Source organism: Plasmodium falciparum, assembly GCF_000002765.6.
Source record: "Plasmodium falciparum 3D7 genome assembly, chromosome: 13".
Lineage (NCBI taxonomy): Eukaryota > Apicomplexa > Aconoidasida > Haemosporida > Plasmodiidae > Plasmodium > Plasmodium falciparum.
Window position 1 is genome coordinate 1,703,162 of NC_004331.3, and position 16,424 is coordinate 1,719,585.

A 16,424-nucleotide genomic window follows, 5' to 3' on the forward strand; every position below is an offset into this window, starting at 1 on the left:
ATATTATATGTCACATTATATATATTTCTAATACGTATAATGAATATGAATGAAAAAAATAAAAAAAAAAAGGAAAACTAAAAAAAGAACAGTTTGAAATATTTTTTATTTGATATGTTTTTTTTCTGTTTATATATATTATATATGTACATATTATATATATATATTATTCGTTGATATGAATGATTTGATTTTATTTTATAAAAGGAGGCATAAATTGTGCATTTTTAATGAAACTTTTTTTTTTTTTTTTTTTTTTTTTTTAATTTTGTCAGTTCATTACGTCTAATTTATGAAAAATTAAATAAAATTTTAAAATACAATAAAAAAGTGAATAAATTATTAAGTACATAAATATATATATATATATATATATTTCTTTTTTTTGTTCCTTGTTATATATATATATATATATATATATATATATATATGTACAAGTATGTGAATATTCCTAATTCTTTTATATTTTATTTAATGCATGTGTGCATCCATTTAAATAATCACAGTTTTTTTTTTCCTTATGTATTGAATAAGAGAAGAAAAAAATAAAAAAAGGGCAGAACATATAATTTACAAATTATATAATAAATAGAGAAAGATATAATGAGGGATATTATAAATTAAAAAAGAATTTTTAAGTTTATTTAATCAAGGATTCTTCGTACCTATGTGAAAAATGATAATAAAAAAAAATACGTACAAAGGGATATTATTTATATGTATTAATATATTTTTATGTTTTATATATATATAACCACTTATTTATATAATTTTTTTTTTTAGTATTAATGCAATTAAATTTTTAAAATTAAAGAAAATATTTATTAATTATTATGTTTAAAAAAATATATATTATATATATAATAATATATATATATATATAATATTTTGTTGTATGCTATAATAATATATTTATATGTTGTATATTATATATTATATATTTATTTATTAATGTTCTCCTTTTTGTTATACTATTATACATATGTATAGGAAAAATATATATGTATATAAATTATACTATAAATATATATTATACATATATTTATATATATATATATATATATATATATATATATATATATATATTAATACAAAATAATTGAATATTATTACATTTTTGTCAATTATATACTTTATTATTTTTTCATTAAATATATTATATATATATATATATATATATATATATATAATACATATTTATTTTATCATAATAATATATAATTCAATTAATTTTTTTCCCACTCTTTTTTTTTTTTTTTTTATTTTTATTTTTCATTTTCTATTTTGTTTTTGTAAATTTTAAAAATATTACATATTATGTATATGATTTTATTTATATATTTTAAAAATTATGTCAAAAAATTAAAAAAAAAAAAAAAAATTCAAATTATAATTAAAATAATTAATAATGCCTTATCTCATTTGGTTTAGTAGTCATAACAAATATGATGACTGTAAAATTAGTGAATTAAATTCTTTGTTGGAAATCTACGGATATGGAAAGGAGTACGATAAAAAGGGAAAAGAAAAAGGAAAGGAAAAAGAAAATGATAGAGAGAAGAAGGAAGAATATAATATGAATCAGATAGAATTATTCGAAACAGTAAAAAAAAGCTGTGATAGAAAAAATAGAGAATGGGAAGAGAAATTTAAGATTAGTAGGATGATTACAAATAAGTTTAGAAATGAGGTATTTCTTAAAATAAATATATCAGAAGAAGATTTATGGGTAAATGTAATATCAAGGAGTGTTTTAATAAAAGGTGTTATTGAATTATGGAGTGAAGGGAATTCATATAATGAAATATTAAAAGAATTATTATTAAAAAAAGATTTATTTGAAAAAACATTGAAAGATAAGAAATGGTGTTTTTGTTTTAATTCATATGGAAAAATAATTAATCAAGAAGAAAAAGTAGACAAAATGAATTTTTTTAAAATATTATTAGAACCATATACAAATATTGATTTAATGAATCCCCAAGTACAAATTGGATTAATTGAGGAATATGAACAAGAAAGTAATCATTCCCATATTTTAAAAAGAGTGTATTTTGGAAAATGTATTGCACTTCGTAGAAATCAATATATGAATAATATAAATAAATTAAAAAATGATCATAAAATAATTGGAAAACCAAAAATAGCTTGGTGGACTTCATATGCATTAAATAAAAGACCAATATTAGGACCGACTACAACAGATAATGATTTAGCATTTATTATGTGTAATATAGCAAAAATAAAAAAAGGTGATATTGTATTAGATCCTTTTGTTGGTTCAGGTGGTTTATTAATAACAAGTTCGATTTTTGGTGCTATATGTATTGGTAATGATATTGATATAAGATTATTAAAAGGCTATAAATTATCTTATTTAAATCCTCATATGAAGCATAAAAGTAATAATAAATCAATATTTGAAAATTTTTTATATTATAATTTAAATATACCAGAAATTATTGTATCTGATAATTCAAATCCTACTTGGAACTTTTTTCATAAGCCATGGGTTGATGCTATAATTACAGATCCACCATATGGAAATAGAGCAACTGTAAGGATATGTGTAAATAATAATGTAGAAATGAATAATGTGCAAAATAGGGATATATTACCTATATGTGTAGAAAATGAACAAAGTATAAATGAATATAATAATAATAATTTATGTAGTAGTGAAGAAAAATTAAAAAAGAAAGAAAAAAATATTTCAAATGCAAAAACTATTACATATAATTGTACTTCAGCTGTAAAAGATTTATTAAATATTGCATCAAATGTTCTAGTTGATAATGGTATGTTAGTTTTTTTGTTTCCTGTACAATTAGATACAATACAAGAAGAAATAAATATTTTAAAACATTCTGATTTTTATTTAATTTCTTATGATTTGCAAACATTTACTCCCATTACAGGAAGACTAATAGTATCAATGCAGAGAAAGGCAAGAAAGGTATAATTGAGTAATGTCAATTTATGCTCATATGTTTAATTTTTTTATAATTAAATATAAATTCATATGAAAAGGGGAAAAATATATATATATATATTTATGTGTTATTATTTTATTTTTTTGAATTAAATATATAATTATTTTTCAATCACATAAAAAATATATATATGTAATATTTTTATTTTGTCATATGTGTATAAAGATTATTATATATATAAATATGCAATAAAAAAGGAATATTTCCTTTTTATTTTACACAAAATAATTATGAATTATTATATATATTTATATTAATATTTTTTTTTTTCTGTTTTTTAATAAATAAAAAATTACACACATATATATAAATATATATATATATATATATATATATATATATTGTATTTTTTTAAACCGCTTTAATTTCTTTTTCGCACATAATATAATTGTGTGTCATGCTTTAAATTTTGTATAATTCATGAAATAAAATAAAAAAAGTTCCTCATAAGGAATCAATATTTTTTCGTGTTTTAAAATAAAAATATGAATTTATTATATTATCATAAAACTTATAAAATTTTCTTTCACTTTTCATTCCAATAATATTTAATCGTTTTATTTTTTTATGTTCTTTTACAAACAAAAAAAAGGAAATAAATACATACATACATATATATTATATACATATATTATTTATTTTATATTAGAATAAATTCAAATAGCACTCTGGAGTATTAATAAATGAACCTTAGACACATGAAGTCTAAATATTAAAATAGATATACATACAAACATATACATAATTCAATACCTTTTAAAAAATATTTTATATCTGGATAGTACTTTAATATTTCAAATGTGCAGATATATCTAATCGAAAAGATTAGATAAAAGAAAAAAAAAAAAAAAAAAAAAAGGGAAAAATATAATATTTTAAACTAAAAACTATGGAAAAAATCAAAGAAATGATAATCGTATATACATAAATATGTTAGTATATATATATATATATATATAAATACATTATATAAATTATTATTTCCAAAACACTGATAAAAAAAAATAATAAATAAATAAATAATTAAAATATTGCACATATATATATATATATATATATATATATTATATATATGTATGTATGTATGATTCTTTTGTTAAGAAACATATATATATAATTTTCCAAAAAAAAAAAAAAAGAAAAATAATATAATGTAATATAATATAATGTATTCGTAACCCTATAAACATTAGTATACATACATATATATATAATATATTATAAATATACTAATTTATATATAACAAATAAAAGAATTATGAAGAAATTACGAGAACTTATATACGAATACAAAAATTAAAAAAGCAACATAATGTAATATAATATATTATAATGTAATGGGGGCACTTTAAAATATTATGTTTTACTTGTATTTAAAACTAAAATAAAATAATAAAATTAACTTTTTTTCTTTTTTCTTTTTTTTTTTCTTCTTTTTTCTTTTTTTTTTATGACGTCTCATGTTAAAACGTATTGTAATATAATTATTCTTGATAAAACTACATATTACATTTAATTATAGTTTCCTCTTTATTTATTTATTATTTATATATTTTTCTTAATATATATGTAGGAATCATATATCAGCTAAACTTACAGATCCGGGATTTGAAAAATATTTTTTAATGTTCTCGGTAAGTTCATATTGAACGTTATAATTTTTCCAAAGATCTATTAATTTGTTTTCTTTATTATTTTTTAATTCTTGATATTTTTTATTAAGTGTGTTTATTTCATTCGAAAGTGGTTCTAGAAAATTGTAAAGATTTTTCTTAGATTTTACAGAAAGATTTTTTTTATTTTTATTCATCATACCAGGTTTGATATGTATATCATTAATATATTGTGGTAATAATTCTATTATTTGTGCAATATAATTTTGATCCATTAGAAAATCTTTATTACTTTTATATTTATCTGATAATTTTTTTGCAAAGGTTTGAATTTCAATAACGGTATGAGTACCTTGAACTATAAAAGAATCATGTATAATTTCAGCAATCCATAAAGCATTTTCTAATTTTTTCTTTTGATCTAATAATTCATCAAATTCTTTATCAATTTCCATTTTTATTTCTTTAATAATTTTTTTCTTATTTGCTTCTTCTCTAATATTTTTCATATTTTTTGTTTCTTTTTTTTTAGAAGGAGAATCTTCCGTTTGGTTGTTATTATTATTACTATTATTATATGCACCTATGGCACCTAAATATGTAGAACCTCTTCTACGATTTTTTCCTAAAGGTGTTCTTGTCTTTTCCTTTTCCATATCTTGTAAAAATGTTCCATTCTTTCTTAAATCATTGGTTGCACATTTAATAGGACTATCTTGTATTACAATAAAATCATCAGCATTACTTTCTTGAGGTGTTCGAGCTAAATGTGCGAGAACTTTATTCTCTTCCAGAGTAACTGAAGGAAATACAATTTCTTCATAATTAAAATTGGAGTGCCATTTTTTTAGTTGTGAATATTTTGCTAAATAAAAATTTGGATTTAAATTTTCTAAAAATTCATTATGTTTCTTATTTACCCAATTAATTATGATTCTTTTAAGCATTTCTAATTTTTCTTCATTACTATATTTATATAGATTATCACAATTATCTGTATGTTCTCTAATTTGTATGTCTTCAATTTTTTTTCCTGTGACAAATTCTGGATAATATCTTTGATTAGATTCAAATACTTCTTTCGTTATCGTTACCTTATTTAATTGAATTAAATTAGGAGCTATCCATGCTAATTGTTTTATCAATTCTTGTGTAAACGATATGCTATTATTTAACACTCGAACTTCTGGTTTTACTATCTGAAAGAAAACGGGTTCATTCTTCTGATTACGTCTTGATATTACAACTAACAAATTTCTATACATGGCTATTAATTGATATGGGGTACCTGTTTCCTTATTAAATATAACATTTAAATCGCTAGAATATCCTTCATATTTTATTTTTAATGGATTGTGTTTTTCTTTTATCATTTCATTAACAGATTTGTTATTAGATTCGTCATCATTTAGTGCTATTTTATTATTATTAATATTTATTTGAACATGTTTATTTTTTTCCCCCTCTTTATTTTTTTCTGCACTATTATCTATTTCAACGTTTGTATTTTTTGCTACATCATTCTTTATTTCAAGATTATTATTTTTATCTTTCTTAATGTCTGTTTTGAGAACAGGATTTACTTCATAATCGATTGAATCGAGATCACATGGATCACTTTTTTCACTTGAGGAATTAACCTTTCTTTTTTTCATGATATTATTATGAATACTGTTATTATAAGAATCTTCATTATGGTCTTCCTTTCTTTTCCCATTGGAAACTACAATATTTAATATTTTCCTGGTGCTAATATTTTTGTGTGCATCGAATCTTTTTTTCTTACTTCTAGGAGAATCCTTATTATTATTAAAGTTACCATAATTATTGTTATTATTATTATTATTATTATTATTATTATTATTACTACTAATTATATTATTACTACATTGTAGAATAGTATTACTTTTTTGTGGAGATGAGTAGTTATCTTTTTTTTTTGGCCAAGCATTATTTTGATTATTATCATTTAATTCTTCAAGGTATTGTTTACTACAATTATCCAATAATGAGGTGGATGATTTATCATTATTATATTCGTATTCACTTATTAAACAAGCATTGTGTTTAAATAATCCCTTAAAATCTTCATATGACATAAAATCATCATTTTCACCCGATAAAGGGAATTTACTAGGTGTTACTAAATTATTAATATATTTGGGTGGATTCACATAATTATTGATAGTTATACATTTATTCCCTATTAAACTCTCATCGGGTTCTAACATATCTTTTTCACAAGGAGTTTTATATTTTTTTAAAGTTGATGGATGATCTATACCGGTGTAATACGAACCCACATTACTTTTTTTAGGAGTTTGCCATCCTGCATTCATAAAAGAGGATACATTTTGTTTCATTGAATAATTATAATTATCATTATCACAATTTATATATCTACTATTATCAGTAGTACTATTATTACAATCAGGAATATTCCTTTTGTTAGGACTCATCATATTTTTATTATGATTATATTCATAATTATGTCTTTCATCGTTATTTAATATTCCATTGTATCTATTATTATTATTATTATTATTATTATTATCATTATTATTATCATTATTATTATTAAATCCATTATTCTCATTTGATTGATTATTTTTTAACATTTTATTGTTTAAATTATTATTTATTATTTCATCTTTCTTTAGGTCTTCGTTCTTTGATTCGTTATTTTCCGATATATTCATTACGAAACCTTTTGCTCCCATACTTTTTTTTGTTCTATCAAAAGCTCTGGGTGTTAGCATATCATCATCTATAATATCACTTTGTGCATTCATGCGGATTTCTTTAAGTTTGGTAGATGATATCTCCATATTTTTTTCTTCCTTTTTAGTATTATATAATTTGGTTCTTTTTTGTATTTGTTTCTTTATACGTTTATCTTTTATGTTATTCATAATATCGGTTTTTTTTTTTTTTTTTTTTTTTTTTTTTTTCTTTTTTTTTTTTGGGGCTATATTTTTTATGTGCCTAATAATGGCTATTTACTATAATATATAGAAGTATATATATATATATATATATATATATATATATAAGTATATATTTACATTAAGCATTAAAAAAAGGAACGAAATTTAAAAAAAAGTCATAAAAAATAACATATAAATATATATATATATATATATATATATATATATATATTAATTAATTGAATTATTTTATTTTTATTATTATTTTTTTCTTTCTTTCTACTATATAAATATAAATACAAATCATGGATATTTGGAATTATCAATAAATAAATATAGATACATATACACACACACACATACATATATACATATATATATATATATATATATATATATATATATTATGTTTATATATTAATTTATATTATTATTTTTTTATATTCGTAGGAATGAATACATATAATTATGTAAGCATAATTATTTATGCTTCACACTTATATTTTTATGTATGCATAAAAAAATGGCACAGTATAATTTTGTGAAATTTTTATTTTATTTTTTATTTTTTATTTTTTATTTTTTATTTTTTATTCTTTTTTTTTTTTTTTTTTTTTTTATTTTCATATCGTATTTTTAATAATGTGTCAAAGAAAATTTTACAAACATTATTATATTCCATGATTTATTTTTTTTTTTTTTTCTTCTTTTTTTTTTATTTTTTTTTATTAAATATCTGTAAAAGTTAAAAAATTAAAATAAAAATAAATAAATATTAAAATAAATAATTTATACAGGCATAAGGAATATATAAAATTATAGATACTTATATTTATAAATATTTTAAATATTCATTAAAAAAAAAGAAAAAAAAAAAAAAAAAAAAAAAAACTAATGTTCCTACTTTTTTTCTTTCTTTTAAAATGATGAGAAATAAGTCAAAAGTCTTAACTGATCAAAATTTATAAAACAAAATAAAAAAAAAAAAAAATTAATATAATATTTCTTTAAATTTTATTTTATTTTCTTTTTTTAAGTAAAAAAAAAAATATAAGCTCTAACATTTTTTTTTTGTGTTTCTTGTAATAAAAATGAATAAATATTTAAAAAAGAAACAGAATATAAAATAATATAATATAATATAATATTTTATTATATTAATAAAATATATAATAATGATAATACTGGACGAAAAATTTTAATATATATTATATATATATATATATATGTATGTGCAAAGTATTAGATTATTGAATTTGCTTTATAATATTTATTGTGTATTAATTTATATATTATATATATAATAACTCTTATTTGAATATAAATAAATAATTATATATATTTATATTGTATATATATAATATATTATTTATATGATATATTATATATATATATATTTATTAATATATATACATATATATCATTTTATATACATGTATTTATATATAATAAGTTCTTTTTAACACTTATAAAAAAGTACTGATGAAATAATACTACATAAAAAAAAAAAAAAAAAAAAAAAAAAAGGAAAAGAAAGGAAGAAAGAAAGATAATATAATATAATATAAGGAAAAATTCAAGAAAAAAATAAGAAAAAAAATTAGGAAAAAAAAATTTATATATAATAAATTAATATAATTGTAAATTATATATATATTACCAAAAATTCTTATAAGAAAAAAACTCATAATATAAAAAATCAGTCAAAATTTATTATATGTATTTATACAAATGGATGCTCGGTTTATAATATATATAATATATATATATATTCATATTTATAATATTAAAAAATAAAATAATAAAATTTAGTACTTTAATATTTGCACATTAATAAAATATGTAATTCTATAAAATATAAAAATCACACTAGATATATATTATATGAAAATCAACAAATATGAAATGAAAGAAATAAAATTATATATATTATATATTTTATATAAAATTAAGGCTTTAATATAAAATAAATCATATATATATATCATTTTAGTGTAAAAACTTTATGTACTTTTATAAAAAAGCATAAAGATATGAAAAGAATACATTAAAGATGTTTATGACATAATAAAATTATAATATTATATACATACAATTATAAATTATATAATTATATTCATATAATGTAATTTTTTTTATCTTAAAGCAAAGTATATATAATTTTGAGGTTCAATGCTTAAAAGAAAAAAAATATATAAATTAATAATTAAATATATAATATATATTTATATATATATATATTATATAAAAAAAAAAAAAGAATTATAATTCTTATATTTTTAAAACTTTTTCGGAATTTATTATAAAATCATAATTATACTGTTATCATTATATGCATAATATAGTTTACATATAATTATATATATATATATATATATATATAATACATATATATTTATATATATATGTGTAATGTATAATATATTATTATATGTATATGAATCAATATTTAATTAATTCAAGATATTTAAATATAATTCTTTTATGAATACATAAAATATATCACACATATAATATATATATATATATATGTATGTATATATAATTAAATTCTTCCCGTATGCATTTTTGGTTATTAAAGTAGAAAAGTTTATCATTATTTTTCTTTTTTATCAATATTTTTCATCTTTCTAATATTATTATATATTGTATATATCTTCATTTTTCTTTATCATTATATAAAAAAAAAATATATAATTTTTCCACAGAACCATCCGAATAAAATATTAATTATTCTTTATATATTTTTGGTTTCACTTTTTCTTAACCTTTGTGTATTCCTTCCCTTCTTTCTTACATTCATTCCTTTTTTTTTTTTTTTTTTTTTTTTTTTTTTACATAATATTAAAAGTATCTTATACGCTTGTCTTGATTATTATATTTTTTTTGTGATTACTTTTTTGATTTTTATTTTCTCGTAAAATAAATATTAAGAAAATAACCTTGAATATTTTTTAATTTTAACAATATTATATGTATATATTATGATAATTTGATTACTTTTTATAAATGCTGAATATATAATATCTTATATGAATGTGCATGGCTTATTCTTTTCTTTTCTTTTCATTTCTTTCTTTTTTTTTCTTTTTTTGTCGTGTTTGATTTTTCCTTTTTTTTCGATTTATCATTATTCTCTATAAACGTATTTTAGTTAAGAATAATATAACGAGAATTATGTTACAATATATATAATGTTTCTATTATATAATACTATGTTTTATTATCATGTCTTAAGATATGTATTTATTTTTAATATATAAATATTTTTATTTTTCTAAATTGTAAGATATACATATATAATATATATATATATATATATATATATATATAATTATAATATAGAAGAAAATTTTGTATCGAAGAATCACCTTCTATTTTTTAAAAAATATCATTTTTTCATTTGTACCTATATATAATGTTTATCCATCCTAAAAAAAAAAATATAATAATACAATATAAATATAAATTATTAAACTGAATGTTTTTTTTCTTTATTATTAATTTTATTATTTTTTTTTATTATTTTTTTTTTTTTTTTTATTTTGATATAAATTAAACGAACTCATTTTTTCTTTTTTTTTTTTCTTTTTTTTTTTTATTTTTTTATTTTTGCCTAAATGAAAAAAGCATATGATGAAATAATATATAAAATAAATAAGAGTGTTATATTTTTTTTATAGAATATATAATTGTCTTGATAAAGGTTTTTTTTTTTTTTTTTTTAAAATAAAATAAATTATTTTAAATGACTAGTTCAAATTATTTTAAAAATGATAGCAAGGTCTATAAAGAATCTGATAAAATATCAAACTATAATTATGACAGTGATGTGATAGAAATAATTAGTTTAAATGATAATGATACAATTAATAGTAATACTCAAAATTCAAGTTATTTTTCGAAGGATGTTAAAAAGAATATAGAATATAATAAAAACAAGGAAATGTCTAGCGACAGTAAGTATTAAGTAAAACGTATTATGTATAATTCAGCATATATTGGTATAATATAATATATATATATATATATATATATATATATTTATACATAAAATTACTGTGTTTTTTATGTAATCCTATATATATTATATTCTTATAAAATTTTACAAAAGTGTTGTTTTTATTTTTGTTGTTTTACTTTTGTTGTTTTTACTTTTGTTGTTTTTATTTTTGTTGTTTTTACTTTTGTTGTTTTTATTTTTGTTGTTTTTATTTTTGTTGTTTTTATTTTTGTTGTTTTTACTTTTGTTGTTTTTTTTACTTTATTTGTTTCTTTATAATGTTCCCATTTTGTAGTTGAAATTATTGAAGACATAGGTAATTATAAATATGAAAAAATAAAACTGGAAAAGTTAAAAGAACATCAATTAAATTCTAAGAAAGCAGAATTTATTAGAAATAAAGGAGTTTATTTTGAATATTACCTTGGTTGTATAGAAACAGAATCTATTATTTTATCAAGTGAAGTATGTGAAATTAAAGATGATAAGAATGTTATAATAAGTTACGAAATATCCCCTAAGTCTACAAAAAGGTCCTATTCACCTATGTATACATTAAAAATAAATAATAATTATGATATATCCAATGATTATATTAGAATTATAGGTAGAAATATACCTATGAATAATAAGAAAGTGAAAAAAAAAAAAGTGTCAAACAATAAAAAAAAAAATTCCGCTTCTAGTAATGATGGCTATAATGAACAGAATTATGATACGAACAAAATAATATCTGCAGATCAAAAATTTGTTGAATATGACAAATGTAAAAGTGAAGTATTAAAAGATATATATGAAGGTTATTCATGTATAAGAATCAAACATAATAATAGAGATATATCAAAATTAAAAAGTAATTTATCTAAAACCTTATCTGTTCTTTTAGTATTAAATGCTATAAGAATAGAAATAAAATTAGAAAAGATATCTCAGAGTGAATTAAAATTTGGTGGTAGCTTAAAAACCTTTGTTCATGTTATTTTATATCCTGATGCTTTTAAAATTGATTCACATAAATTTCATGAATATAATTCTTTAATTAAATATAGTGTAAATAATATGTTTAAGGAGTTAAAAATAATTCCTTTACGTTTAGCTAAGAATATCGATGAGGAGACATTAGAAACTTATAACGTAAATAAGGATGAATTACTTAAATCAGTTAGTCCTTTGAAAAGTATAATTATTAATTATAATAATAAAAATGATCAGGTTATGAATAAATCGGGGGAAACTTCTACGGGTTTCTGTACGCCTCACAAAGCTTTAGGATATATTGAGTCGAAAAAAACTATTGGTAAGAAAAATAAATACAACGAATTATATAGAAATAAATATAAATAAATAAATAAATATATATATATATATATATATATATATATGTTTGCGTGTGTGTATAATTTCTTCTTCAGATATAACAAATTTGTCAGGTACCAAAGAAGAAGAAGAAATAATAGACAGCTTAAGTGAAAATGAAATCGAAGAAAAAAATGAAGAAGCCACTAATTTAGTTTTTGTTGAAGAAAAATTTAGAGGTGGGTATTTACTAGAAGACTTTGAAGAAATTTATCCTAACGAATATTATTTTAAGCCTATGTTAAAAACATATCAAGCAGAAGGGGTGTGGTGGATGTATACAAGGGAAAACCCACCTGAATATACTAAAAAGTTGGAACGACAAAAAAGTAATATAAATGAAATTATAATAGATGATGTTATAAAAATACCAACACAAAAAAATGATATTGTTATTAAGAGTAGAGAAGAAATATATAAAAATGTTAATAACCAAAGAAAAGTAATAAATATTGTGGATATTACAAATATATGTAAAAATGAAAATTACGAACAAAAATTTAAAGGTAAATTGGAAAATGATAAACTTGAGATTAAAGATGAAAACATAAAATGTGATCTTAAAGTTAAGGGTGAAACAGAAAATTTTGAAACGAATATAAAGAATGAACATTTGTATATAAAAACGGAAGGTAAAGAAGAAATTAGTAATGATACGATAAAATGTAAAGAAACTATGGATAATGTAAAATTAGAAGAAAGTAGTGATTATGAAAATGCAGATGATGACATACGGAATAGAGAACCGTTGAACCCATTATGGGAAGAACATGCATTTATTCCTAACATCAAAATATATGAAAAAGATAAACTTGTGTGTATTCTAAAATATTTTTATGTGAATAAATTAACAGGAGCCTTTTCATTAACGTATCCTCAGTTTGTACCACCATTCAGAGGGGGTATATTAGCAGACGAAATGGGATTAGGTAAAACTATTCAAAGTATAGGTTTAATTACCCATGATATATATCATAATAAATTATATAGTAAAAATAATAATTTAGAAAATAAAAAAAATTTCACATATTTAATTGAAAATACTATAAAAGGAGTACATTTTAAAAGGGGAGGTACATTGGTTATTGCACCCCTAGCTTTAATATATCAATGGAAAGAAGAAATCGAAAGACATACCAAAGAAGGTTTCGTTACATGTTATATTTATTATGGTACTTCTAAAGATATTAGTAGCGAAGAATTATCTGGATATTCTGTAGTATTAACAACATATTCTACTTTAGTTTCTGAATATAAAAATACGCTTAATAAAAAATTCTCAAATAAAGCTGAAAATAATAATAATAGTACATATACAAATAAAGAATCATTTTTTAAAGATGTATCAAGTAGTACTACGAAAAAAAAGATGAACAACTTTTTTATGAAAACTGTGTTAAATAGTGGTAATAAAAATAATGATAATATATTTTTTTTTGATAAAAAAAAGACTAATACAATGCTATATAATATGAAAGAATATCCTTTATATAATATTACATGGAGAAGAATAATAATTGATGAGGCTCATGTTATTAAGAATAAAAATTCGATTCAATCAGTTGCAGTGTGGAAATTAAGAGGAGAAAGAAATTGGTGTTTAACTGGAACACCAATACAAAATTCTATATTTGATATATTTCCTCTTTTTCGATTTTTAGGAATAAAACCATATGGTACTATTGAATGGTGGAATAAAGAAATTGTAGATTATGTAAATAAGAATAAATTAAATTTAGCTTTAGATGTTGTTCGAAAGATTTCCTCACCTATATTATTAAGAAGAACCAAAAAATCCAAAACAAAAAATGGTAATTCTATAATATCCTTGCCAAAAAAAAATATACATTTAGAAAAATTAGAATTTTCATTAGAAGAAGAAGATTTTTATAGAGCCATTTTTTATAGAAGCAAAACCAAATTTGATACTTATATGCATGATGGAAATGTCTTAAGTCATTATTCTCATGTTTTACAACTTTTATTAAGGTTAAGACAATGTTGTTCTCATCCTTTGTTGTTATTTTCCAAGCCATTTTTTGAGGAATGGAATAAAGATGATATGAACGATGCTTTAAAAAATAAAACTGATAAGGAAGACAACGGTGACGATCTAAAAAAAAGTGAATATATGAATAATACAGACGTGAAGAAGGTATTTAAAAGTGAAAACAATAAAATGGATGAAGAAATTGAATACAATAATCCAAGTTTTAGTAAAGTAGATCATTCCAATGAGAATAATATAGGAAATAATTTAATATATAATTTTATCTTAGGATCAACCAAATCAAAAAATATAGATGATGATTATTCAAAGGAACTTGAAATCTTAAAAAATGGTAATGTCATGCAATGTTGTATTTGTTTAGAAGATGCTACATATCCCTTAATTAGTAAATGTTTGCATATTATGTGTAAAAAATGTGCAGACGATTATTTCCATTTAACTCAAATAGCAGATAAAAAATGTCCACAATGTGATAATTATATAAGTTTAAAATCATTAAAAACTTTGCAAGAAAACAAATCTCCTTTGGATGAATTATTAAAAAAAATGAAAAAAGATAATTTCGTATATTCAACAAAGTTAAAAAAATTGTTTGAACATGTTCAAAATGATATGCAAAATGAATTACATATTGTTGTCTTTTCACAATGGATAGGATTTCTTAAAATTATAGAAAAGTTATTAAACCTATATAATATAGCAAATAAAATATATGATGGTTCATTGACCTTTGAACAAAGAAAAGCAACATTAAATTGGTTCAATATACAAAAGGGCAAAATATATCAACCAGGCGTAGGATTTATTAAACCATCTTATGTTATACCTGTAGAAAATTTTGCTGGAAAAGTTTTGTTATGTTCATTAAAAGCTGGAGGTGTGGGATTGAATTTAACTGTATCATCAAAAGTATATTTAATGGATTTATGGTGGAATCCAGCTATAGAAGATCAAGCATTTGAAAGAGTACATAGAATAGGACAATTAAAAGAAGTTAATATTTATAAATTTGTTTTAGAAAAAACAGTAGAAGAAAGAATTTTACAAATACATCAAAGTAAACAATATACAGCTAACCAAATTTTGACCCAAGAGGGAAATAAATTAAATACTGAAATGAATATGGTACCGCAGAAATTAGGAATGGATGACTTTATATTAATGTTCAAAGATTGGAATACAGATGAATAAAAAACTTTAAAACATTATCAATATAAAAAAAAAAAAAAAATATATCCGTTCTATTTATATTAATCATAATATATTTATTACCGATAAGTTTTTGTGTGTATTCATATAATATGTAGCTTCTAAAAATATTAAAAAGAACAAAAAAAAAAAAAAAAAAAAAAAAAAAGAAAAAATATATGTATGTATATATATATATATATATATGTATATATTTCCATTTTTTTTTTTTTTTTTTTATGTATATATTTACATTTTAGGAAGTGCATATAATAAATACTATCTCAATATTGTCCTTATTTTATTTTTCTATATTAATATAAATATTCTTTA

General features: G+C 19.2%; 3 protein-coding genes across 3 annotated transcripts; 2 read left to right on the forward strand and 1 right to left on the reverse strand.

The window, feature by feature from the left end:
* Positions 1 to 1,408: 1,408 nt before the first annotated feature.
* On the forward strand, positions 1,409 to 2,962 carry PF3D7_1343200 (tRNA guanosine-2'-O-methyltransferase, putative; the record flags this gene model as incomplete). The annotated part of the gene is made up of 1 exon (XM_001350117.1): positions 1,409 to 2,962. The coding sequence occupies one exon, from the start codon at positions 1,409 to 1,411 to the stop codon at positions 2,960 to 2,962; it is 1,554 nt and encodes a 517-aa protein (XP_001350153.1).
* A 1,607-nt stretch (positions 2,963 to 4,569) lies between these two features.
* PF3D7_1343300 (CDT1-like protein, putative) lies at positions 4,570 to 7,518 on the reverse strand (the record flags this gene model as incomplete). The annotated part of the gene is made up of 1 exon (XM_001350118.1): positions 4,570 to 7,518. The coding sequence occupies one exon, from the start codon at positions 7,516 to 7,518 to the stop codon at positions 4,570 to 4,572; it is 2,949 nt and encodes a 982-aa protein (XP_001350154.1).
* A 3,763-nt stretch (positions 7,519 to 11,281) lies between these two features.
* Positions 11,282 to 16,094, forward strand: PF3D7_1343400 (DNA repair protein RAD5, putative; the record flags this gene model as incomplete). The annotated part of the gene is made up of 3 exons (XM_024473233.1): positions 11,282 to 11,492; positions 11,832 to 12,833; positions 12,949 to 16,094. 3 exons carry the CDS (start codon positions 11,282 to 11,284, stop codon positions 16,092 to 16,094), a joined length of 4,359 nt encoding a protein of 1,452 aa, XP_024328920.1.
* Positions 16,095 to 16,424: the final 330 nt, after the last annotated feature.